This window comes from Phacochoerus africanus, chromosome X (assembly GCF_016906955.1).
Source record: "Phacochoerus africanus isolate WHEZ1 chromosome X, ROS_Pafr_v1, whole genome shotgun sequence".
Taxonomy (NCBI): Eukaryota; Metazoa; Chordata; class Mammalia; order Artiodactyla; family Suidae; genus Phacochoerus; species Phacochoerus africanus.
Window position 1 is genome coordinate 30,060,369 of NC_062560.1, and position 27,507 is coordinate 30,087,875.

At 37.0% G+C, this 27,507-nt stretch overlaps 1 protein-coding gene across 6 annotated transcripts in view; it reads right to left on the minus strand.

The window, feature by feature from the left end:
- DMD (dystrophin) overlaps positions 1 to 27,507 on the minus strand; it is a 2,144,556-nt gene that overhangs the window by 718,824 nt on the left and 1,398,225 nt on the right. For all 6 annotated transcript variants that reach the window (XM_047764837.1, XM_047764839.1, XM_047764840.1 and 3 more), the window contains 2 exons: positions 13,434 to 13,535; positions 1,749 to 1,857 (listed from right to left, as the gene is read on the minus strand). In XM_047764837.1, the coding sequence (XP_047620793.1) occupies positions 1,749 to 1,857; positions 13,434 to 13,535 (211 nt within the window). The remainder of the gene's footprint in view (positions 1 to 1,748; positions 1,858 to 13,433; positions 13,536 to 27,507) is intronic.

The window sequence follows — 27,507 nt, forward strand, 5'->3', positions numbered from 1 at the left end:
CTTCCTCAGCACCTTCTGTGATACTCAATACATAGGTGGTAATGAATATTTATCAAGTGGATGAATTAAATATGTTTCTGGAAATCAAAACTAGAACTTGGAATCTATTTTCCATTAGAAACATTATTGTCACATTAAGGTACTTCGGAGGTTAAAGAGGTGTCCGTGTCCTGGCTTTGTAATCTTCCTACCATGTATTAAGTGTCTTAAATAAGGGCATAAGCCCATAATTATGTTCACAGTTCAACAAATTTACACACAATCATTGGAACCCAATCTCTTTACAGAGTTAGATTCAGAAGCTGGACAGGAGAAAGCTAGAGAAAAAATACTGATAAATGATTATACAGGGACAAGCTATGAATATGTGCTGAGGGAACCAAAATTTATAGGTTGTATAATGAAATAAATCTGATGTAATTAGTTGAACATAAACCATGATAGATCAATTTTAATATCTCAGATTGAAAAAAAGAGAAGCCTTGCACATCTTTTTCAAGTATCCATTGCCATTAAATCTAACTCTGATGACTTCTCAGAAACCTCAGGGAGTACATGAGACACACTGTCCCCATACTGTATGGCCTCTTTTAACCCAAATGTTATTTATGCCTTTTATCGAGTTATCATTGTGCTACATTGGCTGTGAACTTTCCATTGTGGTATATTTCTACTTGCTATTTAAAAAATCCACTTCACTTGAAATATCTATCACCACAGTTTCATACTTAAATCACCCAATCTTTGAAAAGTAAACAAAGTGGGAAAAAGAAGCAAAAAACAACAACAAAACAACAAAAGATGTTCTTAGTTCTTCCTAATTATAGAATTGGTACAGCACAGAAGTTTTCTGGCTCCTCTCCCCTGAGATTCAAAGCCAGCATTAACATTGCCATGAGATTTTATGCATATATCCCACTAACAAGTGAATAGAAAGTGAAATAAAAGAGACTGAAAACAGGCAGTAAAAACAAAAGTTAAAACTATAGCAAAATGAAGAAACACTCTTCCCCCAAGTCTACTTGTTTTGGTAGTCACGGTTCATTTTTCTTTTTCTTGAACTAAAAATGGAAGAGCTCTTAAAATTGTTTTTGGATGGGACAGAGGATGGTGCTAGGAGGTGATGTGTGTTTCCATGGCTTCAGGAATTTGTATAGACATGTGACAAGAATATTGTCTAAATTATAGAGGTGTCATGGAGATGGAATCTTTAGGTATTTAATCTTGGAGACTACTATGGAGGTCTACCCTGATTCCCTCTTAGGGACAACACACCCATCCCTTCTACTGGGAATAATGGTTGTTGATGTTATTCCTCACTTGGAACTGCCTTTGGCCCTGGAAGAGTCTTCTAAGGTCTCCCCTTCCTCCCAGCATTAATGACTGGCTGGTTCAGGAATACAAAGGCCAGTCCCTGAATGCAGGATAGCTCTGCAGGGCCAGCCCAGTTTTAAGGCTCTTGGCTGAGGCCTTTGTGGCAGTTATATGGTCCTTTAGCCTTTTCTGCTGTCTCTGTTGTGGACTTTTCTTTGTTGTAAGTCTAACTCCAATATACTTTTGTCATTCGATACTCTGAATCAGAGTCTACTTCCAAGGAACCTACTCTAAGACATTTTGCCTAGTAAATAACAAAAGTTTATTCCTGTTTTCAAAGTAGCAACACATTTTCCCTTTTACCCAGGGATCACCTCATTGCTGTGCTTTTGAGAATGTCTACAGCCATAGAGAATGTGGTCCAGCATACTTACGTGCTTCAATAGTGGTCAGTCCAGGGGTTGGGCCAGGCCACTTTGCCCTCAGCTCTTGCAGTAAATGCGTTACCGCCTTCCACTCTGAGCTCAGATCTTCTAACTTTCTCTTTAATAGAAAAGCATACATGTTATTTATTTGATTAACATCGAATGAAGTAACTTAATTCAAAGGGTTATTAATTTGTTTTGTGAATACATTATTGTATTTCTATTTTGCTTCTAAATTAACTTTCCTGGGTAGAATTCCTCTCAAAGATATTATAATTATTTTAGTCAACCACACTACAAATTTGTATCGATTGTTTGCTGCATGCAGGCTCTTTCTCCAGGCACAATTTCAATGAAAGGAAGTACAATGCAAACATTAATGAAAGCAAGAAAAATAAATAAACAAAAATGTGTCATCTCAGCAATTGGCTTGAATCTTTTATTTATTTACTTATTTATTTATTTTAAATAATTATTCATCTAGGTGTGCTGCTGTTTTCTGGCTTTTATTTGTTTTTTAGTGTTTTTTTTTCTGGCACACCAGAAGCATATGGAAGTTCCCTGGCAAGCAATGTGTGATCTATACCACAGCTGTGGCTACTCAGGATCCTTAACCCACTGCACTAGAGGGGCAACTCCAGGCTCTGGCTTTTTATTTTTTTATTTCTTAATTTTTTTAAAAAAATTATTGTTATTATTGTAATTATTTTTTGTATTTTTAGGGCTGTACTCGTGGCATATGGAGGTTCCCAGGCTAGGGGTTGAATCAGAGCTGCAGCTGCTGGCCTACACCACAGCCACAGCAATGCCAGATCCCAGCTGCTACAGCAACATGGGACTTGAGCCACATTTGCCAACCTACACCAAAGCTCACAGCAATGCCAGATTCTTAATCCACCGAGTGAGGGCAGAGATCAAACCTGCATCCTCATGAATTAGATTCGTTTCCACTGAGCCACAATGGGAAATCGTGAACTCTGGCACTTTAGAATATGCATTTGTCACCTAGCTTTCTTACACATGGATATGCTTTTTACTTTTCTCCCTTAAATTTTATCTGCATGGCTTTTTTTTGTCTTTTTGTCTTTTTAGGGCCACACCCATGGCATATGGAGGTTCCCAGGCTAGGGGTGCAATTGAAGTGTAGCCTCCCACCTATGCCACAGCCACAGCAATGTGGGATATGAGCCATATCTGTGACCTACACCACAGCTCACAACAACACCGGATCCTCAACCTGCTGACTGAGGCCAGGGATCGAACCCATGTCCTCATGGATGCTAGTAGGGTTCACTAACACTGATCCACAATGGGAACTCCTGGCTTGACGCTTTTAAATAGTATCTAGTTTGGCTGGATACAAGAATTTTTGAGAGAACATTAAAAATATCTTAGTGCCCTGGCTTACTCTAGATCTATCATATTAGAAACTCCTGGATGGGAATTCCCGTCATGGCACAGTGGAAATGAATCTGACTAGGAACCATGAGGTTGTGGGTTCAATCCCAGGATTTGCTCAGTGGGTTAAGGATCTGGCGTTGCCATGAGCTATGGTGTAGGTTGCAGATGCGGCTTGGATTTGGCATTGCTGTGGCTCTGGCGTAGGCCTGTGGCAACAGCCCCGATTGGACCCCTAGCCTGGGAACCTCCATATGCCATGGGTGCAGCCCTAAAAAAGGACAAAAGACAAGAAAAAAAAAAAAGAAAAGAAACTCCTGGATGGAGGGGCTGTGGGACATAGGGATAGGGACGCAGGGCGATAAGCTTCTCAGAGTCCACTTCAAGCAAGAATTCTTGTCCCAGGTGGTGAAGAAGATGTCAGACATCCTTCAGTCGTTAGTCCCTTGATAAGCAGATAGGTTGGGGGGGTCATCAGAGAAAGAGAACTAGGAATGGCTTTCTTGATATAGAAGACATTTTGGCCTAAGCCATTTTGTAATCTAAGCCTGACCACAATGCTTGCCCTTGAGTAGGTCTCAGTAATTAACAATCTTATGGGAGAGAATGAAGAAACTAGCGAGGAACAATCAAGAAACAATGGTATAGTCTTGGGGTAGGGTTCTGGTTCATCAGAGGATATATGTAATAATATATCTTTGAGTACTGCAGGAACTAAGGCCCCCATTCAGGTGGAGAGTGAAATGAGGATGTTGACCCTCCTGACTTCAATCAACTAAAGCTTGGACTACTCTGTAGACCTGTGTCCCAGTCCTATGCTGAATTCTCCTCTGCGAAGCCCCCTCATGAATATGCATACATCACTCAGCCCCTTAATGAATATTTATGTACCCTTAGCTCAAAACTTCCCCAGTTTTGCTGTTCCAGAGAGATTCTGCTTTGGGCATGATCCCCCGGTACTCTCCTTACTTGCTACAAGTAATAAATCCTTCCTTCTCCCAATCTTTGGCTTATTTGTGTCTATTGACTTGACACCCACCAAGAGGCGAAACCAGGTTTCAGGTAACACCTTCAAGGACTATCTCAGCTGTGGAAGGAAATCTGCCTTGACCAAGGGCATGCCCTTCCCTCATTTAAGGACTGATTAAGGTGAGAGTACAAAGGCTCAGACCATTTGGTTCAAAGCAGGCCAATTTTGAGGGTCATTTTAGCTGCAGAGCTCCCAGTAGAGTCAGGAGGCCTGTTTATGGTCAGTAATGTGCTGGTATATGTTAACAGTTAGCTCTCTAGGGGGAAGTAAAGAAAAAACCTGATTCTAGTATTTGCTAATTTCTGTGGTATAAATATTCCCACTATAGCCAACTTTAAGTAAGTTACCAAGACGATATCATGCGGCTCACAAAAAGCCCGAAAATTGATAACAGACTCTCATGAGCAGATACAAGCTGCCTCTAGTACACCACTGGGTAACAATATGATTACTTATTGCTGGTAGAATGTGAGCAGGGGTAATATCTGTCAGTTCTGGGCTGACACTTTTTAAAAATTTGAGTGAGGTTTCTCTACTCATTCTTTCCCTATCCACTAGCTGGAAGCAAAGGACTCAAAGGTCATAGGGCAGACTTTCTCAATAGATTAGGTGGAGAATTTATCCTAATACTCCAGAGCAGTGGTGTCATCCTTTGGGACCATCAAAAACACCTGCAGGCCTTGATAAAGCCTGATTTCTGGGTCTTAGCCCTAGAGCTCTAGATTCAATAGGTCTTGGGTAGGATCCAAGAATTTACATTTCTAACAATTATCCAATTGATGCTGATGCTGATTGTCCAGGACTAAAGCCTAAGGTGTCCGTAATAAGTAACGAGTTGCCTAAGCATCTACAGTGAACTATATATGTACCATGCTTGACAAAAATAAGAAAATAGGCCCTGAAATCACTTTCTATATGACAATTCTCTTGAGGAATCCTGTTTGAAGAAAGCTGCCAAGGGTATATATACTAGAATAAAAACAAAAAATTCATCACTTCCTATTTTAGTTATCATCTATGCTCTTGAGTTTATTTATTCCATTGTGTCTGACATCATTTCAAATCAAGGCTTTTAATTTCTTTTCCTAGAGCACATGCTGTTAAACATTTACTATCACATCAATAAATATAACTCTTCTCATTTATTAAAACATAAGCCTTGAATCAAAAAGCAAACAAAAAATGCCTCTGATCAGTGAGGAAAACTACCATTGAAAGGCATGACATGCTGAAGATATTTTTCTATTCTGATATCAGAGGTAAACACCAAGAATTAAACATTACCAAAGGCTAGTGAATGAATGTATATTGGGTCTCCTTATTCCCCTGTAAAGTTCTAGTATTCTTAATATTATTAATACATAATATCAAGAGGATTCAGAGGTAACCATGTTGATAATAAAAAGTAGCAACAGATAATAGGGAAGAGACAATAAATGTTATTGCAGATAACTACAAAATATAGTGATCTTGGTCATTTATTGAAAGGATAACAGTGCAGGAGATGGTGAAGTCTCCTCAGACATCATTTAACCTACAGAAAGTCACCTGTTTTGCAGAGAGAAAGAGGGAGAGAGACTAATTTACATACAGCTGATATCTGCCGAGTCCTCCACTCAATAAGCATATGGCCCCATAGTGAGTGGGTGAGGAAAGATGGGAATGTGCTGTTTCTACAGTTGGCTTAGGTTTCACTTTCTTCTCATGATGTAAGAATCTTACCACATTGAGTTAGACTCTAATATTTAAAGTATTTATCTTACAACCTGGCTTCTAAAAGCAAATTAACTACTTCATCTGGGTCTAGACTGAAGAAACTGTGATTGGTACTAAGCTTCATATTCCACGTGCCTAACTGTATAATGAAACAATAACAAATGATGCTTATAATGATGACCCTGAAAATTAAGAATAGTTTAAATTACAGTGTGTTTTAGAATCAGAAGTCCTGGATTTTAGTCCTAACTTATAACGACTGGTTGTGTGGAAAATCAGGTAGGTCACTCAGATTCATCATCCTTGAAACGTAGACATAACACTATATACCTAACTCATAGCTTTGTTGGAGAAAGTAAATGAGATATTTTATATGAAAAGAACTCTGTGAACTGTAAAGTACTATAAAATTGTTGGTTAGTTATTATGTACTGCTTAATGAAGCAAAAGAGAAGACACTCAATAAAAGTTTTCATTGAAAGAGTTAAAATGAAAATACTGCAACGTTGAAAAACTTAGTTTTGGTTATTTAGAAAATAACATGTTTATATATTCAATCCCTTTTTATTAATACATAAACTCTGAATGGTCTATTCATTTACTAGAACATTATCTTATCCACAGTTATTTCCAGATGAGTGAGGTATTCATATGATTTCAGATATAGAGTTTTTTGTTCATTTGTTTTTTGTCTTTTTGCCATTTTTGGGGCCGCTCCCATGGTATATGGAGGTTCCCAGGCTAGGGATTGAATCGGAGCTGTAGCCACTGGCCTATGCCAGAGTCACAGTAATGCGGGATCCAAGCCGAGTCTGTGACATACACCACAGCGCACAACCAGGCCGGACCCTTAACTCACTGAGCAAGGCCAGGGATCGAACCCACAACCTCATGGTTCCTAGTTGGATTCGTTAACCACTGAGCCACGACGGGAACTCCCAGATGTAGAGATTTTAAAAATTAAGCAATGCCCCCAAGGTACCACAAACATCTGAGGATACTGCAAAGTGTCAAAAAGGCAATAAATAACCTCAGAGGTGTATGCTCCCCAATCTTTCATAATTATTAGCAAACGTTACAAAAAATGGCTATAGATTTTGATTCAGCTGGTCTCAAAAACACTCTTGCAACTTCTTAAAGTACCCACTATACTTTAGAGTTGAAATAGATTATTTATATACACTATGGAGGTCCTTTTTTGTTTGGTTTCATTTTGCTTTTTGGTTCTCTGATGTTGGATATTTTCAATAGATCTCTCTCAGCTTTTCTATTGGGTTGTGAAGTTCCTTCAGGTAGCAAAAAAATGTTTGGCTTCAGCAACTAATGCAGCATTTTTCATATAATAAACTGTAAACCATGCTCAATACAAGTTTGTAAAAGGTAATGATTTGCTAATCATGTTAATCTTTCACCAAATTCAAGGGAATCAAATGTATGTCTAAATTCCAATATCTTTAAAGTCAGTGAGATAATAATCAAATTATCAAGTACTTTTCTTGATTAGATTTCTAGAGTTTTCAAACTTTGAATATGCTCAACAATTTGCACATCCCAAGCTTTCCTCACAAGAGCTCAAAACTCAACAATCATAGTGGATTCATGTTTTACCAAAAAGGAGAAACTCTGAGATCATTTTTTTAAGGGCTAAAGTAGTTTCATGATGGGGGCATTTGCAGCTGAGCATTATTTTCCATTGTATATAATCTACTTGGAGTTACTCATTAAATGTTAAGACACATATCAAACAATGTGAAATTTCTTCTTTATGAAGAGAAACTAATTACAAGAAAATTATTTCTGATTTTAGCTTTCCCTTTTATGTTTAAAATTGAATACGATTCTAAGCTATTTGAGTTTGAGGTTTTCAAAATTTTTAGGTTTTATATTTTTCTCATGTCAACGTTTGGCATGAAATTAATATCTGCTACATAAATAAATGAATTCTTCTATGGCTATATATACACGGACATGCTTGTGAATACTGTACTTGAAACATCCATGTTTCTATGTCTGTCTCTATAAATACAATTAGTATAACGAAGGACCAGAGGTGAAATTCAAACCTCTGAAACACTTGTCCAGATCCAGCCTAAGCTACTGGGTAAGCCTAAATTGAGACTTTTCCCCCTAAATATCTCCTCAGAAAGGAGAGTCAGCACTTATTAGCTTATAATGTCTTTTGTTTCAATTGTTTTATTTTGAACAACAAAGTTGTACAGTAGCATGAAATAACCTCAAGAAATATAAATTTGGAATGCATACAGAAATCATCAGCAAGAATTTGGTTAAATAAAAAAAGGAAGTGAAGAAAGTTGATAAATCATGAGTAATTATTCCTAGGGTATAATCTCACGCTTACAAGTGGTGAAGGGCATTCTAAACAAGTCTTTTAAAGATAGTTTTAAAAAGCAAAACAATATATTACTCTGATGGGGTGATAAATAATTCACATCAAAGAAAAATGAAAATATTCTCTCTTCTAATATTTTAGGAATGGGCACTGAAGTTAGGGTTAAATATTCCAATGATAATATTGAAGAAGTGAAAAATGGCCCTTCTAGTAACTGACAGCTAGCTAGGTGCGATGATCTCAAGTGAACATAAAAAAGTCTCAGAAAATAAACTCAAGAGAGACAAGGACATCCCAGGGCCATGTTTGGAATGAGACAGAGACAAGGCCATTCTACCACCACAAAAATGACTAACACGAGGCACTGCTACCTCTTTAACAGTGATACCTCTGCCCTGCTTTAAGCTTTTCACCTGCTAGATAAAGATTGTTGATACCCAGTCATCACAGTGTCCCCATTTCTTGAAAGCATCTAATCCAAAATGGCTTCCACCTCCCTAATTCCTCTTGAGAATCATCCAGCCAGCTCTTTTCAAGACCTTCTTACTGAGATGCCCCACATTCTCTCTGGAGGGCCTTCTTCCTTGCTGCAGTAAGCTAAACAACCCTAAATTTTTGATTATAGGTATGTTCCTAGTTGTCTTTGGACAGAGAATTTTACAGCACCATACAGGAATTCAAACAGTACCATATTGCAAATAACTTAGAAGGAAGTAAGCTCTAAAATTCTGGAATATACATATGAAGAGTGTGAATGAACTCATTTCATAAAACATAAAGGTGGTGAAAGCAATATTTCTCATTAGTGTGTTATTTTATAAAATGTGAGATTTGAAATATGGAAGTGATAATCAATTATGAAATTAAATATAATTAGGCTTTTGACATTCCTAAGTGATTCTATCACTTGCTCAAAAATTTATTGTAATTTTTGTCTTTTCAATGGGAAAGTGCGGCTCTCTTTATATTTAAGCATAATTGATTAGCACTTATTCAACCTCTCATGAACAAGACTATTTCTTCAGGTATAAAGCTAACTTGCATCTTCAAAAAAATGAAATTCTGTTACTCATGTATTAATAAAGTATAACAGATCTCTAATAATGTTACTATTTTTCAATAATTCTTCTCCAACCTTTTTCTATTATCATAGACATGGAAATCATGTTTATCAAATGAGTCAAAATGGACCTTTTAGGAGTTCCCGTTGTGGCACAGTGGAAACAAATCCAACTAGGTTGCGGGTTTGATCCCTGGCCTCGCTCAGCAGGTTAAGGGTCTGGCATTGCCGTGACCTTTGGTGTAGGTTGCAGACACGGATCAGATCCCTTGTTGCTGTGTCTGTGGTGTAGACCAGTAGCTATAGCTCCAGCTGGACTCCTAGCCTAGGAACTTCCATATGCCATGGTTGTGGTCCTGAAAAGCAAAAAAAAAAAGGGACCTATTATTTGTGGGGGACAAACTTACATCTGTTATCTCACTATTGATTTCTGATTTTACTAAAAATAGTTGCACCAGATAAATGAGATCATGTCTGATACATGATTTGTAAAACCCAAATATTGTTATAATTGTAGTATTTAATTGAGCAACGTTTTGACCAATAAGACACCACTTGACCTGCTATACTGTATATAAATCTTCAAATGCATTTCTGCTGTTAGTAATATATTTTAACAGGCAAAAAAATATATATATACCCAAGGAAGTTCTTGGAAATGTTAAGATGTTGATGTTGGCAGTAGAACAAACTCAGGAGAAAAAAAGAGCTTAATCTTGTTAATTAACAACAAAACAACTGGGAAAATGAAACATCCCTGGTTGTGACTGACTATAATTGAAAATGACTAATGATGTTGTCATCATGTAGCTTGTATCTGAGGAAATGATGCCTGGAAGATTATAATTACCCTCTTGACCATTTGTCTATAGCAACTGTTTTTGTTTTAAAGGTTGGGGTGGAACCATTTGGAAAAATATAGAAAGCTTCTACCACCTTATTTTTTTCTCTTATATTAAAAAAACTCAAGACGAGCAATAAAATATATTATTAGATTCATGTTAACAAGTTTTTTTTAATAATCTAGAAAGTTAGCAAAGCAAACCAACTGGTGTGATCTTATTGCTTCATAAAGTAACCAAGACATTTTAAATTCCATTAATGCTCAGTTCTAATAATGGAAAGTGATATAAGTATTTCAAAATATATGCACATATTTAAAAATGTGTAACAGAAAGAACAGTGTTTCAAGTTAAAGTATAAGTATAAATAGAATAAATTGTCAGAGTTCCTGTTATGGCTCAGCGGTTAACAAACCTGACTAGAATCCATGAGGATGTGGGTTCGATCCCCGGCCTCTCTCAGTGGGTTAAAGATCCGGTGTTGTCGTGAACTGTGGTGTAGGTCACAGATGCGGCTTGGCTTCCGCGTTGCTGTGGCTCTGGTGTAGGCCGGCAGCTACAGCTCCAATTGAACCCCTAGCCTGGGAAAAAGTATGTACGTGTATGTGCCTGTGTGCACACATGCGCGTGCATGAAGGGGAGAGAGAGAAGAGATATAAAACAACAAAAAGGAGTTCCTGTCGTGGCACAGTGGTTAATGAATCCGACTAGGAACCATGAGGTTGCGGGTTCGGTCCCTGCCCTTGCTCAGTGGGTTGACGATCCAGCATTGCCGTGAGCTGTGGTGCAGGTTGCAGACGCGGCTGGGATCCCGCGTTGCTGTGGCTCTGGCATAAGCCGGTAGCTACAGCTCCGATTGGACCCCTAGCCTGGGAACCTCCATATGCCGCGGGAGCGGCCCAAGAAATAGCAAAAAGACAAAAAAAAAAAAGATGCTTATTTCTTCAATGATATTATTCTAAGATTTTTCTAGTAATTTTGCAGCGATCAAGTGCTACATTCATGTCATTAGCAGAACTGTCTCATAATTTTATTTGTTCTTTAACAGGAAGTCCTCAAAGAAGATATGGAAGAAGTTGCTTAGTCAGGGATGACAAAAAAATAAATAAATAAATACAAGTTTAACTTTGAAAATTAAAGACATCCTAGGAAAGTTGATAGAGTAAAGAAAAAGGGAAACAAACTGAACATGGATCAGCTCAGCTCCCAAACAGGACTCAGCTTGGGAGGTGAGCATAGGAGGTAAACAGACTGCCTGTCTGATGCAGAGTATGGAGGTGCCAATGGCCAGTCGATTTTCTAAGAAACAGAATCATTCTCTGATGTGTCCTTAATGAGAATGACTATAAGTGGTAGACATACTAATTGTCCATTTATTTACTTATTTTAATTTTTTTATTATTTCCCCAATACAATTTTTTTTCTACTGTACAGCATAGTGACCCAGTTACACATACTTGTATACTTTTTTTCTCCCATTATCATGCTCCATCATATGAGAATCAGACATAGTTCTCAGTGCCACACAGCAGGATCTCATTGCTAATCCATTCCAAAAGCAATAGTTTGCATCTATTAACCCCAAGCTCCCAATACATCTCAATCCCTCCCTCTCCCCCTTGGCAACTACAAGTCTATTCTCCGAGTTCACAATTTTCTTTTCTGTGGAAAGGTTCCTTTGTGTCATATATTAGATTCCAGATATAAGTGATATCATATGGTATTTGTCTTTCTCTTTCTGACTTACTTCACTCAGTATGAGAATTTAGATATTGGATCTTTTCATGCCTTTTTTTTTTTTTTTTTATAAAGGCAGGAAAGTAGAAGCCCATTTAAATGCGTATGTGTAAACTGTAACAATTATGCCAAACCCTGCATAAAGTCTTTGAGGATCAAACAAGAGTAGGTAGAACAAACCCACAACATGGTCCATTTGTCCATCTCATTGCTTGCTATGAAATTCATTCTATTAATCAAGAAAGGTGTCTGCCTGGAGATGGGCTTTCTTTAGAGCATCAACAGAAACCCTGAAATGTGTGACTTTCAGGACCTTTTCTAACTCTCTGATCTAAATACTGTACACATTGTTACTTTGTGAAAATTATTGTATCAGGCTTGGACTAGATGCAAATTATTTGGGGGGATGTTAGGAGTGGGGACAATGTATACTGCATAAATATCTACAGGGGAAATCTGTGCCTTTCAGCATCTGGTGTTCAGACATTACATTTAGGCTAAAATTTAAATTTACCTAGGAAAAATTACTTTGTAAACTATAAGGAAAACAAACAATTTTATAGAAATGAGGCTTGGGCCAAGCATAAGTGGCGACCTTAGAGAAAGAGTGTAAGTCATGGTAATGTTATTTGCAAGGACAAACTAGTTCAGTATAATGAGGTTATTGACCTGCACTGTTTTAGAACAGTTTTAAACAGGAAGGTGAGACTCACTAAATCTCGGCCTGCAACATTAGCTAGAGAAACCAGGACTGATCAATAAACAGCCACCACTACAGGCTCTCGGAAACCTTCATCATAATGGAAGCCATTATAATTTTGGTCAGGTACAGAAAATAAAGTAACCTATACCTAACGTCTATTTATCACTGGACTCTCATTTGCAAATAGAAGCCATTGATTAGCTTTTTTTTTTCTTTTGAAAACTGAGCTGGTTTTCCATTTCTTACCTCATGTGAATGAATGTGTCCTGGACTTCAAAATATACATGGGGAAAGAAGTAAAAAGCTTTCTCATAGACCAGCTTTTTACCAAAGAAAGAAGCAATTACATGACATTTCACTAAAAATTCTTGACCCAATAAAGTACCGAAAATTTAATGTTGATTTTCTTCTTTCATAGGAAAGAGCAAAAGAGAAAAGAAAGGTCATGTACCATATTGTGATTCTTTACAGCAGTTGGAGACAGACAGTATGATGCAGTAGCTTGATTTGAATTAAGCCAAACAATATGAAAAGCATCAAGGCTGGCAAGCAAAGCAATAAAGCCTCAAAGAATTTAATCTACCTTGAAGGTGGGACTACTTTTTGTATTGATGGCAGCACACCAGGACAGAAATGAGTCCTTTAATGCAATGACTCGTTAATAGCCTTAAGATCACAATATATAAATAGGATATGTTGATCAAAAAGACAGCTTTGCCTCTGCTATTGCAGGATGGCCAATATTTCTTTACAAGTTATTTCATCGATTATAAATAGACCATATCAATGGCAAATGTACAACAGGGGAAGCATAACCCATTATGAGGTAATGGATATTGCTTGAGGTTGCTTCATTACCTTCACTGGCTGAGTGGCTGGTTTTTCCTTGTACAAATGCTGCCCTTTAGACAAAATCCCTTCCACATCCGGCTGTTTAGCTTGAACTGCTACTTCAGTTTCCTGGGGAAAAGAGCACATAGAGTGTAGATTAACTTCACAGTTAGCAATAAAATTACTAAATTTAAATATACCCTTGGAGACTCTGCATGTATTGCAGATCAATTCCTGCATGGCACATAGGGGCACAAAGTAGCTTTCAGTGCAGAGGAAACAAATGGAGGCCTTTGTGAAAGACACAAAAGTTTAAAAAAATGATCCTGAATCTTAGGTTATGTCATAATACTATCACATAGAAACAGGGACACTTTCTACTTTTTAAAAAAAGTAAAATGCAGTGATGAGAAGTATAATTTGTGAATATGATTAATATGGATAAATACTATTGTTAGTTTCAATAATCTCAGTAATCCTAATGTTCATTTGAGATCTACAAACTTCTTATTTTAACAAGATTCTTTTATGGGCTCTGGACCCAAAATTTTGTTACATAATAGAAACCAAATAAATCTTTCCACATCATTGTCAAAATCATTAAATTTCAGAGTTACTGCTGTGGTGCAGTGGATTAAGAATCCGACTGCAGCAGCTCGGGTTGTTGGGTTCAGTGCCATGGGTTCAATCCCCAGTCTGGCACAGTGAGTTAAGGATCTGGCTTGCTGCAGCTGTGGTGTAGGTCACAGCTTTGTCTCAGATTCAATGCTGGCCCAGAAACATTCATATACTGCAGGTGCAGCCATTAACAACAAAAAAACTATCAAAAATTATTAACTTTCTTTCTAAAGAGTAAACACTTAAAGCACAGTGCAAGACATTAATTATTAAGCAGTCAAATTAAATAGGCCTTTGGAGGAATGACTAAATTATCTTTAAAAACTTGCTTGTTTTTTCTTAGTCTGTAGAAGACTGAATCATGACCATGTGACAAAAAAAAAAAAAAAACGCAAAACAAAACAAAACAAAAACACTCTCTTTAGATATATGAATATAAAATCCTTTATTCCTAGCTGCTGTCCAGCTCTCCTGAAGAGAGAACAAAAGAAATGTGCATAGACTGAAGCTGAAGGAAATGAAGTTAAATATTACAGAAGACTTTTTGGATAGAACACTTGTAAAACACTAGGATGGAGTATTGATTAATCAATGTCAGACATCAGTCAGGGCCTGGACAATCTTCCTCAGATAGCAACTCCTGATTAACCCATATCCCTCTTCCTCCTTCTCCTGCTCTGTAGCCTCCCAGCACTGCTGTGTGTACGTGTCTTCATGCCACCATTCCCTTTATCTACTGTGTTTGTACCTGTTCTCTCTCAGCTCATCTGAGCAGGGTGTCCTCTGAAACTAAATTACTATAAACTTCTATGGCACAGTAGGGTTTCTTATAATTTGTGGGTGCTCATCACATGCTCTTGAGAAGGATTATTTCTTCTCCTTTTACAATATATAGCAGTGGGAGGTAGTAGGCACTTTGGTTAAATAACATTAAGACTAACCCTGTGCATTAAATGGGTATGTGTGCAACACACACCCACACACCACATTTATAGACAATAATTATGGAAGAAAAAACCCTAAAATTATAATTATTAATTCACTCTCTATGACAAAATGTTGTAAAAGTGATTTCTTTTAAAAAGTGCAAGATTATAACAAGTTCAAAATCAGAGTGTAATTTGTGAGGATTGGGTATTTCCTTCTTTAAAATTGTTTATAAGTGCACCCAGTATAAATTCTATATTTTTGGAAAATGAAACAATCAATTTTATCAACTTTTCAGGTATGCAGCAAATGATTAACTAACACATTTCTCTCCCTGTCCCTAGTCTTCAGTCACAAATAAAGAGTTTCAAAAAGCACAAAGAACTGACGCTACTATTCATAAAGCACTGGCAGAGTTCCCTTGAGGCACAGTGGATTAGGGATCCAGCATTGTCACTGCAGCAACTCAGCTTGGCTGCTGCTCTGACAGGGGTTTGATCCCTGGCCTGGGAATTTCCACATGTCCTGGGAGCAGCCAAAACAAAACAAAACAAAACAAAACAAAACAAAACAAAACAAAAAAAAAAGGAAGGCACTGGCAAATAACCACGGTTAAAAAGATTGAATTTGATAGGACAAGGAAGTCCCTTGGGAAATAAAAACTCAAATTTTAATTCATGAAGTTTTCACCAGCAAAGGAACAGAAACAGCAGCAAGGCTGACATTATGGCAGCCCGGATATTATTTAGGACTCTAAGTTCTAATGAGGCCCTTGCTAGATGGACTGAGGAAAGGGTGACATGCCATGTGAAATGTTCCTGTTCTGCATCTGCAGCAAACAAATATTCCCTCTTTAGGCCACTGCATTAGCCTTAGATGTAGTCCTCTGATGAATGAGCATCACAAAGTCATGGCATTTCCCTTTACAGAAATGTTTTCTAGTGGCATGTCCTTCTACACACTATTGCCATCTCTTTGTCCTTCGGTGAAATAATGGAGAATTTAATTTAAGTACCTGGATGTGATGTGCATTTGGTCCTATAGAAATAGAGCAATGGGTGAGATAAATCACATTCAGCTCTTAATTCTCTGCGGGTACCTCCCCTTCACAATTTTTTTTTTTGAGAACTAGATATCTAATTACATGCGCTTTTGACAAATCACTGTAGAAAGACCATTTTCGAGATAAATTTCTACAGTTTACCTTACTACATTTATCTGCAGTGTGAATTTATTAGTTAAAAGACAGGTCAGTTATTGAGGGTCAAATATTATTGCTTGATGTGTCAACTGTAGTAAATACAATTAAATTCCTTTAAAATGTTTCTTGGTATGGTTTTCTTAAGTTAGTGTGAAAAAAACACTATGAGATGTTGATCCTTATTTTGGAAAAAAAGTGTATGCACAATAAATTTAAAATTTTTGATACCCATCCATGCAATTAAAACTTGATGTGGAAAAATTGAGAAATGAAGCAAACAAAAAAGCCCAGCTAAATCACATGGACTATGCAAAGAAGAAAAAGCTGCTGAAATCATTAGCTGTGCTGAAAATATCAACAAACTGCTATAATGATATTAACTGCTATAATAATATTAACAAACCAGAGTTGCTAAAATTTTAATATCTGTCAAACATTGAATGTTTCATACATTTTTTTCTCTTACACTCCTACAAAGAGTGTTATTTAATTTTATAAATGCTGAAACCGAAGATTAGGTCAATTGCCCAAGAGCACATAGCTTACATATGACAGAGCTGATATTCTTACCAATAATTGTATGCCACTAAACCTCCATTTCATCCCTTACTTTGTTGAGTACAGCATGTGTGTGTATGTATGCATTTGTGTGTGTCTGTGCATGTGTGTGCACATGCACATACTAAAACTGACAGTCATATTTCTTACTATCATGTTAGTTTTTTCTCCTCTTATTTAACTCTGATACATTCTATAATATCCTTCCAGGGTGTAAATGAGAGAACATCCTGTCTCCACAGAAAAATAATTCTCCCATAGCCTTTAAAAAGCTTTGAAGGTGTCTCTTTGTGGGTTTATGATTGCCAAACTGATGATATCCAGGTCAGGGAATTGGTTTGAGTAAACCTTTTATCTCACAAATGGCCTTCCATCTTTATAGGATTTAAGATAAGGTGAAGGAGGTCACCCCTAAAATGGAAACACACCTAATTACAGGGGCCTGTTTTGTTTTTTTTTTTTTTTAAGTAGGAAGTGTTCCACTTCAAAGAACACTCAGACAAGAAAGTCTTCATGGGATTTCAACTAAAAAATATCTCAATTCTAATAATAGCAATTTCCATTTAATCTTTTTTCTCTGCCTTATTCTTAATACATCCCCTGCAATGTAATATAGTACACCAGGAGTCAAGACCTTTATGATGTAACTACAGTTATTTTTATCACAGCATTGACTAAAATCTCATGCATAATTTTAAGAATATAGTTTTTATTCAATAGGCAATAGGAATAAACCTTCACTAATACTCACTAGAAGAACAGTGCTGTGTATTTTCTAAAAATTTCCAGCCCTAAGAGGTTTCAAAAATGGACCAACTCTATAAGCACCTCCAGTTTTAGTTATTTCTTATTAGACAGCATTATTGACATCATTGGTGTTGTTGGTCTGACTAGCAGAGAAGTGATTAAAAAAGACTAAACAACACTTTATGGATGAAAGTAGAAATTTATACACAAATTAATGTACACTTACATTTTCCAAGAATTTATTAATTGATTATAGTATTTTTAATTCACTATTAAACTGATTATGTGCACACTTTTTTTAAACCATAGATTTGGTACCCCTAAAGATAATATAAGAGAGATACATTTTGCCTTGTTTTCATTTCTCATTTAAAATTATTTACATTTCTATTTTACTTATTGCTAACTTTATAATCTATCTATATACACACATACAAATGTATATATCACAACATAAAAAGGGTATAAACACTATTTTCATGTGTTACAACTTCCATTCATTTGTTCATTTACCAAATATTTATGTAATATTTACTATATTTCAAAGTCTTAGCTAGAACTGTGAATATTATGAGGAAGGAGGATCCAATCAATCACATATTAAACTTTGACTGCAAAAGGAATAATGACTAGCACAGTGCAATGTACAATGGGGCACAGAGAAGACACTGATCAGGTCTGTACTAAGGGATTAAAAGAGGGTAGAGACAGGCCTAACAAGAGAAGAAAGGCTTCAGCAAAGACTTGGAACCCAAATGGCTCGGATACCTCATTGATAATGGGATGGATGATGGAAAGTATTCAAGAGGGAATCTGGCGCATGCCAAGACTGGAAACAAGTAGCAAGGAAATCACATGTCAGGGAATGGGAAAAAGTGGTACAAGAGTAGAAGGAGAGATCTGAGGGAAAGAATGCTCTTTTATACCACCTTGGGGATTTTAGTGGAGAAGCTTTCAAAAGGGTTTTAAACAAAGGAATTACAGTTTGATTTCTAATCGATGTTCTAAAAATAAATATATAGAATACCTGTATAGGTATATAAACAGACAGCTAGCCAGCCATGTAGCTATAAGATCTATCAATGCACAGTTTTCCATTCAAACAAGCTGTTCTGGAGTTCCTTTCTTGGCTCAGTGGTTAACGAACCCAACCAGTATCCATTAGGACATGGGTTCGATCCCTGGCCTTGCTCAGTGGGTTAAAGATCTGGAGTTACCATGAGCTGTAGTGTAGGTGGCAGACATGGTTAAATCCCACATTGCTGTGGCTGTGGCATAGGCTGGCAGCTACAGCTCCAATTGGACCCCTAGCCTGGGAACCTCTACATGCCACGGGTGCAGCCCTAAAAAGACAAAAGAAAAAAAAATAAGCTAGTCTGAATAAGATATGTATGCTGCTACTGAAAAAAAAAAATAAGAAAATCAAGATAAAGACAGCTTGTTCCATTAGCAAACAAAAGTGCTCCTTCATTTAGCTTTTTTGTTTATTTTTTTTTGGTGGGGGGGCACACCCTTGGCATATGGAGGTTCCCAGGCTAGGGGGTCTAATGGGAGCTATAGCTGCCGGCCTATGCCACAGCCACAGCAACGCCAGATCTAAGCCGTGTCTGTGACCTACACCATACCTCACAGCAACACCAGATCCTTAACCACTGAGTGAGGCCAGGGATAGAACCCCACAACCTCATGGTTCCTAGTCAGATTCGTTTCTGCTGTGCCACAACAGGAACTCCAGCTTTCTTGTTTATAAAGAATATTTCCTGCCATTTGACTATTTTGTCAACCACCAAAATCAATTATTTTTCTATCAAGTCTAAGATATCATGGATTGTAGGAACCACTATAAATTTCATGAAATGCCAAGAAATTAACAAATTAACTTTGGAGGCCCTTTTGTGGGACATAATCTCAATTTCAGAGATGTTGAAATATAAAGAAAAGAGATTTTTAAATTAATTAAATTCTAAGATATTTGTGAAAGCTGTGATTGATTTGTTAGTTAATTATTATTCACCAGGTCTGTGAACATGTCTACCCTGTAGGTGAATACACTTTCTTCCCCATTGACTTTGGGCTTGACCACACACCTCACTTATCAATGAATCATGGGTAGACATGACTGTATGACAACACTGAGCTGGATCTTTAAAGACAATTCAGGATTTGCTAGTACCTCTATTTCCTATATTCAACCACAAGAGAATAATGTATCATAAAGGAGCTACTCTTTCAGTCTGGGTTCTGGAATGGGAAAACAGTTGGAGCAGAATCACAGCCTAGAATGAGAAAAGCTGAATTTGACCCATAGTGTAGGGTAAAGCTGCTACTGATCTACAGACACATAAATGAGTAATAAATGTTTGTTTTTATACATCACTGGGTTTTAAGGGTTGTTTGTTATTGCAGCAAGAGCTGACAATTACAATGTTATAGTGAAACAAACAAACAAATATAAGGATTTCTGAGAAGAAAAAACAGAGTAAGCCTTTAAAATAAATGTGCCCTGGTCACATATATTGACTGAACCATCTCTCATTCTGCATATAAACTCTCTGCTAAAAAGGGTGGCAAGAAATGAAAAATGAAATGGAATTGATATTGTGCTAGAGCCTGATTTCTCTGGCCTAGATTGTCAGGCAGATTCTGACAAATGAAGGCTGATGGATGGAAAAACACAACATTGTGTAGTTGAGTTTCTTTCTTTTTCCACTCATTCTGGGTGACTGTTCTTTTATTTATCTACAATTAGGTTTGCTAGACTACAGCAACATAGATCTCCTTCACTGTAACTGCAGGCTGTCAAGTGGGTGCCAAGCTGACTGACAAAGAGTGACAGGTTCTCTCTTTCCATTCTGAGCTAATCAAGGGCAGCCCACCAAAGGGAGGTTTTCTTCTGATTTAGAGATTTATGGATTTCAAAAATAATCTATCTAAATATACAAAATATAATGCTGTATTGATTTTTAAAATGGCAAGTGTTATTAAGCCAAGAAGATATAATCTACTAAGGCATACACTCGGAATGTTCAAGGCTAACAAAATAGTAGACAAAGGTGTGACCATCAAGTAATGAGACTGATATCCAGAAGCCACTCTTAGAAGACCTCCATTCATAAAGATGGTGTTTCAAAGTCCTTTAGGAAGTAGAATGCCTTTGGCAAATGAAAATTTATCAACCCCACCAGCATATTAATTAATTCATTCAGTAAATATATACTGAATATAAGAGTACCTATTATGTTCTAAATACTGTGTTTTTTTTTTTTGGCCATATTCGTGGCATATGTAAGTTCCTGGACCAAGGATCAAGTCCTAGCCACAGCTATGACCTACACCACAGCTGTGGCAATGCCAGATCCTTAACTCAGTGTGCCAGGCCAGGGATTGATCCTGAGCCTCAGCAGTGACCCAAGCCACTGCAGAAACAATACTAAATCCTTAACATACTGCACCACAGTGGGAACTCTTAAATGCTATTTTGTTACTGGATACATAATGGTGAGTAAAATAGACAAAATTCTTCTGTTCATGGTAACTATGGACAATAAAGTATAAAATATGGGACATTAAAGGATGAAAAGTGCTAAATTGAAAAAAAAAATAAAGCATCAGATGGGGACAGGAGATAAATAAATGTGTTTGCTAAGGGAAGATGGGAAGTGGACATTTGAGAAAATGCCCCCATGGAAAAAGCCTCACTGAGAACGTGATATTTGAGCAAATATTAGGAAGAAGTGAGGGAATGAACCAAGAAATATTTCAGGGAGGAATAGTCTACACAGAGGAAACAGCAAGTGCAAAGGTCCTGGAGCAGAAGTGTGTCTGGTATGATTGATACAAACATGAGGAAGACAGTGTGAGAGGAGCCTAATGAGCAAAGGGAGAGTATCAGGGAGCATGCCAGAGAGAATGGGGAGGATAGGTCCTGCAGAGCAACTATATGACAACTTGAACTGTTATTCTGAGTGAAATTAAGAAGCATAGGAGTGTTTTCAATAGAAGGGTGATGTGATATGACTTATTTTTAATAGATTATTCTGGCTTCTGTGTTAAGACTAGACCAAAGGAATGTAGAGAACAGATAGTAGTTGTGAACTGACTCCCATGGGGGTTTGTTAAATCTATATTGCTTAGAGGGAAGCTTTGGTTTATGGAAACCTAATGCACTTACTCCAAAAATACTTATACATACGGTTCTTAAATGAGTACTACATCTCTAATCTGATTTAATAGCAATGTAGGACACTGCCTGAAGCTGAGACATTCATTGAAACTGGTGCTCCCAAGGTTTTACTACGTTCTTAAGTCCTTAGTGGTAAAGAGTGTGGGCTCTTGAACCTGGTTATCTGAATTCCAATCCTCACATGAATTGATTAATTGCAATAAAGACTACAAATGGCCTATAAATCCTGAAACATATTCTGAAACTTTTGCTATCTGGCCATTTGCAGAAACTGTTGGCCAACCACTGATCTAGAGAAATGGTTAGGATTAGCATTTGTAACTCTGAAAACCTTCAGGTACACAGAAAAATCATGAGGGTTGTTACTTTTAAAGATAAAACAGGAGGGTCACTTTGCCTTAGATCTCTTTATATAGATTCACAGAGATATGAATTACAGTTACTTTAGAGCAGGGCTCAACAAACACATATTTTAGGCTTTGTGGGCCATATGGTCCCTGTCATTCCTGGATTCTGCCACTGTTACATAAAAGCAACTATAGGCAATATGTAAACAAATGAACATGTGTGTGTTCCAGTAACAATTTATTCTCAAAAAGAAGTTGTGGATTGAATTTGGCCTTTAGGCTATAGTTTGTTGACTCTTGCTTTGAGCTATCACAGTGTTCTTTGAAGCAATCAGACTAGGGGATGTTCTTACATATGAGTTCTAGGCTTATTAATTCCTGAGATGGGCAAGTTACTTAAACTATCTAATTTCAGTGTCTAATTATAAAATGGATGAAACTGATAGATTTTATTTGGATAAAGTGTTAAAAACATCTTTTGCCATTCTGCATGAGAATTTGAACTTCAAAGAATTTGCTAGCTCTATTTCTCCTGGAAACCTAATAAAACTAGAATGTCAAATATTTTAGAAGGCAACACTGCTTCTGCACACACACACAGACACACACACACACACACACACACACACACACACACACACACGAATGGTAAATTACACCTGGCTTAGGAGTTCTACACATTAACTACAAACATCTAAAGGAGATACAGGGGAGAGCTGAGATGGCAGAATAGAAGATCTTGAGTTCACCTCCTCCCATGAGAACACCAAAATCACAAAGTGACTATTGAACTACCATCAATAAAAAAAATTGGAACATACAAAGAAAAGATACTGTATATCTAAAGACAAAGAAGCAATCACAACAAGATGGTAGAAGTGGCACCCTTGTGATATAATCAAATCCCATCCCCTTCTGGTGGGTGGCCCACAAGCTGGAGAATAATTATATTGCAGAAATTCTCCCATAGGAGTGAGAGTTCTGAGCCCCATGCCAGGCTTCCCAGCATAGGGTTCTGGCATCAGGAGGAGGAGCCCTCAGAGCATTTGGCTTTGAAGGCCAGTATGCTTGATTACAGGAGCTCCACAGGATTGGGGGAAACAGAGACTCCACTCGTGAATGGTGCACACAGGTGCTGGGTGCACCAGGTCCCAGCGCAAAAGCAGTGACTCCATAGGAACCTGTGCCACTCCTACCATCTTGTGAGATTTCTTTGTCTTTATACACAGAGTATCTTTTTTGGTATGTTCCAATATTTTTTATTGAAAAGATTAATGAAACTAAAATCTGTTTTTTTGAAAAGATAAACAAAACTGATGAACATTTAGCCATACTCATCACGAAAAAAAGAGAACAAATCAATAAAATTAGAAATGAAAAAGGAGACTTACAACTGACACCACAGAAATGCAAAGGACATTAAGATGCTACCACAAGCAACTCTATGCCAGTAAAACAGACAATCTAGAAGAAATGGATAGATTTTTACAAAGGTACAACCTTCAAAGAGTGAAACTAAAAGAAATAGAAAATATGAACAGACCAATTGTAAGTACTGAAACTGAGTATGTGATTAAAAAACTCCCAACAAACAAAAATCCAGGGCCAGATGGCTTCAAAGGAGAATTCTACAAAACATTTAGAGAAGAGTTAACACTTATCCTTCTGAAACTATTCCAAAAAACTTCAGAAGAAGGAACACTCTCAAGCTTATTCTCTGAGGCCACCATCACCCTGATAACAGAACTGGACAAATATAACACACAAAAAAACTACAGAGCAACATTACTGATGAACATACACACAAATATCCTCAACAAAATACTAACAAATCAAATTCAATAATACAGGGATCATACACCATGATAAAGTAGAATTTATCTTAGGGATTAAAAAAATTTTCAATTTCTGTAAATAAATCCATGTGATACACCACATTAACAAATTGAAGAATAAAAACCATACGATCATCTCAATAGATGAAGATAAAGCTTTTGATAAAATTCAACATGCATTTTTAAAAATCTGTCATCTCTTTTCCCTTTACGGCTGCACCTGTGGCACATGGAAGTCCCCAAGCTAGGGGATGAATTGGAGCTGCAGCCATAGGCTGCAGGCCTATGCCACAGTCATAGCAACACTGGATCCAAGCTGCATCTATGACCTACGCCATAGCTTGCAGCAACACCAGATCCTTAACCCACTCAACGAAGCCAGAGATTGAACCCACATCCTCATGGAGATTATGTCAGGTTTGTAACCCACTGAGCCACAATGGGAACTTTCCAATTTTTAAAAAACTTTATGCCCACACCTGCAGCACATGGAAGTTCCTAGGCCAGGGACTGAATCTGAGCCATAGCTGCAACCTACCCCACAGCTGTAGCAATGCCAGATTCCCCTAACCCACTGCACCAGGCCAGGGATGAAACCCGTGTCTCTGCAGCCACCAGTTTGACTCCCAACACACTATGCCACCGTGAGAATTCCTAACATTCATTTTTGATAAAAACTCTCCAGAAAGTGGGCACAGAGGGAATATACCTCAATATAATAAAGACCATATATGCTAAGTCCACAGCTAACATCATACTCAATGGTGAAAAGCTGAAAGAATTTCCTCAATGTAGAAAAGAAAATGTACGTATATATTGTATATTACTGAATAACTTTCCTGTATTCCTAAAACTACCATGACATTGTAAATCAAATATATTTTGATTTAAAAAAATCCTAAGGGAATGTCATAGCTTTGAGGATACCCTGAATGCAGTAACTCTTCTAATAGAGCATCTATCTTTCAAGGATCTTGGCAACTCTCTATTATAAGACACTGGCTCCTGGGACCCATTAAGCTTCTAGGCCAGAGTTGACCCTGAACCTGTATGTGAGTCTCCTTCTTTTGCACCTACACTAGCATCTTACAGTGGGCAGGTAATGCAAAGAGAATAGCTCTTAGATGGCTCTGTTTAATGTTGTACAGATTTCTGTGTATTCTAATCCCACTGAAGAGAGATACCTGATCCTGCCTTCCCGGGCAGCTGTGTTTATGTTTCTCTATCCTCCTAAGTGAATGTGAAGCTAAATTTGGCTAATGGTAGCCTTGTTCAGTTGCATATTGGAAGACTCATCGGTGGACTTTAATCATTTCTAAGACCCATATTTTATTTCCACAAATGCACTGCTCTGAATTGGGACACATTAAAATAATGATGCATATTCTAATCAATACTGTCTTAGAAACAATGAAATATGTATGTGACCAAGATATTCATAGTGGGTCAGGATTAAATGATGTAGTATAAGCCATAGTAACACTAACCTTTACCATTTACTGAGAACTTACTTAGTATAAATATGGTGCTATACACTTAACATAAATCATTTAAATTAATTTCAGTCTTTACTGCAGAGCCTTTCAGTAGACATCATTATCAATTTTCAGATTAAAAAACTACTGTTAGGAGAGGTTAAGAAACTTGCCTAAGGCACAAGCTAACAAATAGTAGATGTGAGATTTGAACCCTGGTGTGTCTGATGCATATCCTACATACTTATTTATTACAATATAGCCTATATGAGTTTAAATATGATATGAATATACAAGATTTTATTTGATGACTCACAGGGTTTAAAATCAGAATGAAGTAGTTTTGATTAATGTGTAATTTTAGTTAAATCAGTTTCACAACCTCAGCACTTTGACATTTTGGTCTTGGTAATTATTTATTGTAGGCAGCTGCCCTGTGTACTGCGGGATGTTTTGCAGCAGCCTTGGTTACTTCCTCCTCCCCAAGAAGTACCAAACAAAAACATCTCCAGACATTGATGAATTCCTCTGGAGAAGGAATCACACTGATTGAGAATGACTGAATTATTGAATGTGAGAATGAATAAATGAAATAATGTCTATCTACTCATGGTCTACATTTCCAGTGTCCATGAAAACATATGATTTCATATGGACCCCCTTTCTTTCTTTTTTTTGTATAGAACACTGTTTGCAACACTATCCACTTACACAGTTTTTTTTCAGATACACAACTGTGCATACTCTAAATCTTAAACCACATTTGAATATGGTTCTGATAAACTCTAACCATAATCACGAGTTTTAGTTTTCGGCTGATGTGTTCCTAAGAACACTACTTTAAATAACCCAAAGGGATTAAGCATCACTGGATTCTTTAGACTAGAGAGGCATATAAAATGAAGTAATTTTCCTAGGCCTCTGGTTTATTTTTTTCTTCCTTTGTATATTTGCCTTGAACAGTGGTATTTGCATTATTTTTAACCAGTTTAGCACAACCCAAAGTAACCATCCACGTGGTAAATGAACATAGTTCTTGAACTCTGGATAGACATTTTTATTTAAAAAGTATTATTATGCTCCATCATAAGTGACTAGACATAGTTCTCAGTGCTACACAGCAGTGCTAATCCATTCCAAAAGCAATAGTTTGCACTTATTAACCCCAAGCGCCCAATCCATCCCACTTCTTCCCCCTTAGTAACCACAAGTCTGTTCTTCAAGTCCATGATTTTCTTTTCTGTGGAAAGGTTCATTTGTGCCATATATTACAGTAGAAAAAAAATTCTATTGGCCAAATAACAATTAAAAATTTTAAAAAATAAGTATTATTAAACACTAGAAGTTTCTTTTTAAAATGTAAAAATATCAGGGTAATTTTTATTAAATGGAAAGAAAAGAATAATTCAATTCTGACTTCATAACTGATACACACTTCAAATAAAATTAAAGATACAATGAAATCAGAACACACCCTCACATGATGCACAAAAATAAACTCAAAATGGCTTAAAGACTTAAACATAACACAAGACACCATAAAACTCCTAGAAGAGAACACAGGCAAAACATTCTCTGACATCAACCATACAAATCTTGTCTTAGGTCAGTCTCCCAAAGCAACAGAAATAAAAACAAAAATAAACCAATGGGACCTAACTAAACTGACAAGCTTTTGCACAGCAAAGGAAACCATAAAAAAAAAAACAAAAATACAACCTACAGAATGGGAGAAAATAGTTTCAAATGATGCAACCAACAAGGGCTTAATCTCTAAAATATACACACAACTTATACAACTCAACAGCAAAAAAGCCAAAAACCCAATAGAAAAATGTGAAGAAGACCTGAATAGACATTTCTCTAAAGAAGATATAAAGATGGCCAATAGTCACATTAAAAAATGCTCAACATTACTAATTATTAGAGAAATGCAAATCAAAACTATGAGGTACGACCTCGCAACAGTTAGAAAGGCCACAAACAAAAAATAACAAATGCTGGAAAGGGTGTGGAGAAAAGGGAACCCTCCTTCGCTGTTGGTAGGAATGCAAATTGGTTCAACCACTATGGAGAACAGTATGGAGGTACCTAAGAAAACTATACATAGAAATACCATATGACCCAGCATTCCTACTCCTGGGCATATATCCAGACAAAAGTTTCACTGAAAAAAATACATGGACCCCTATGTTCATTGCAGTGCTATT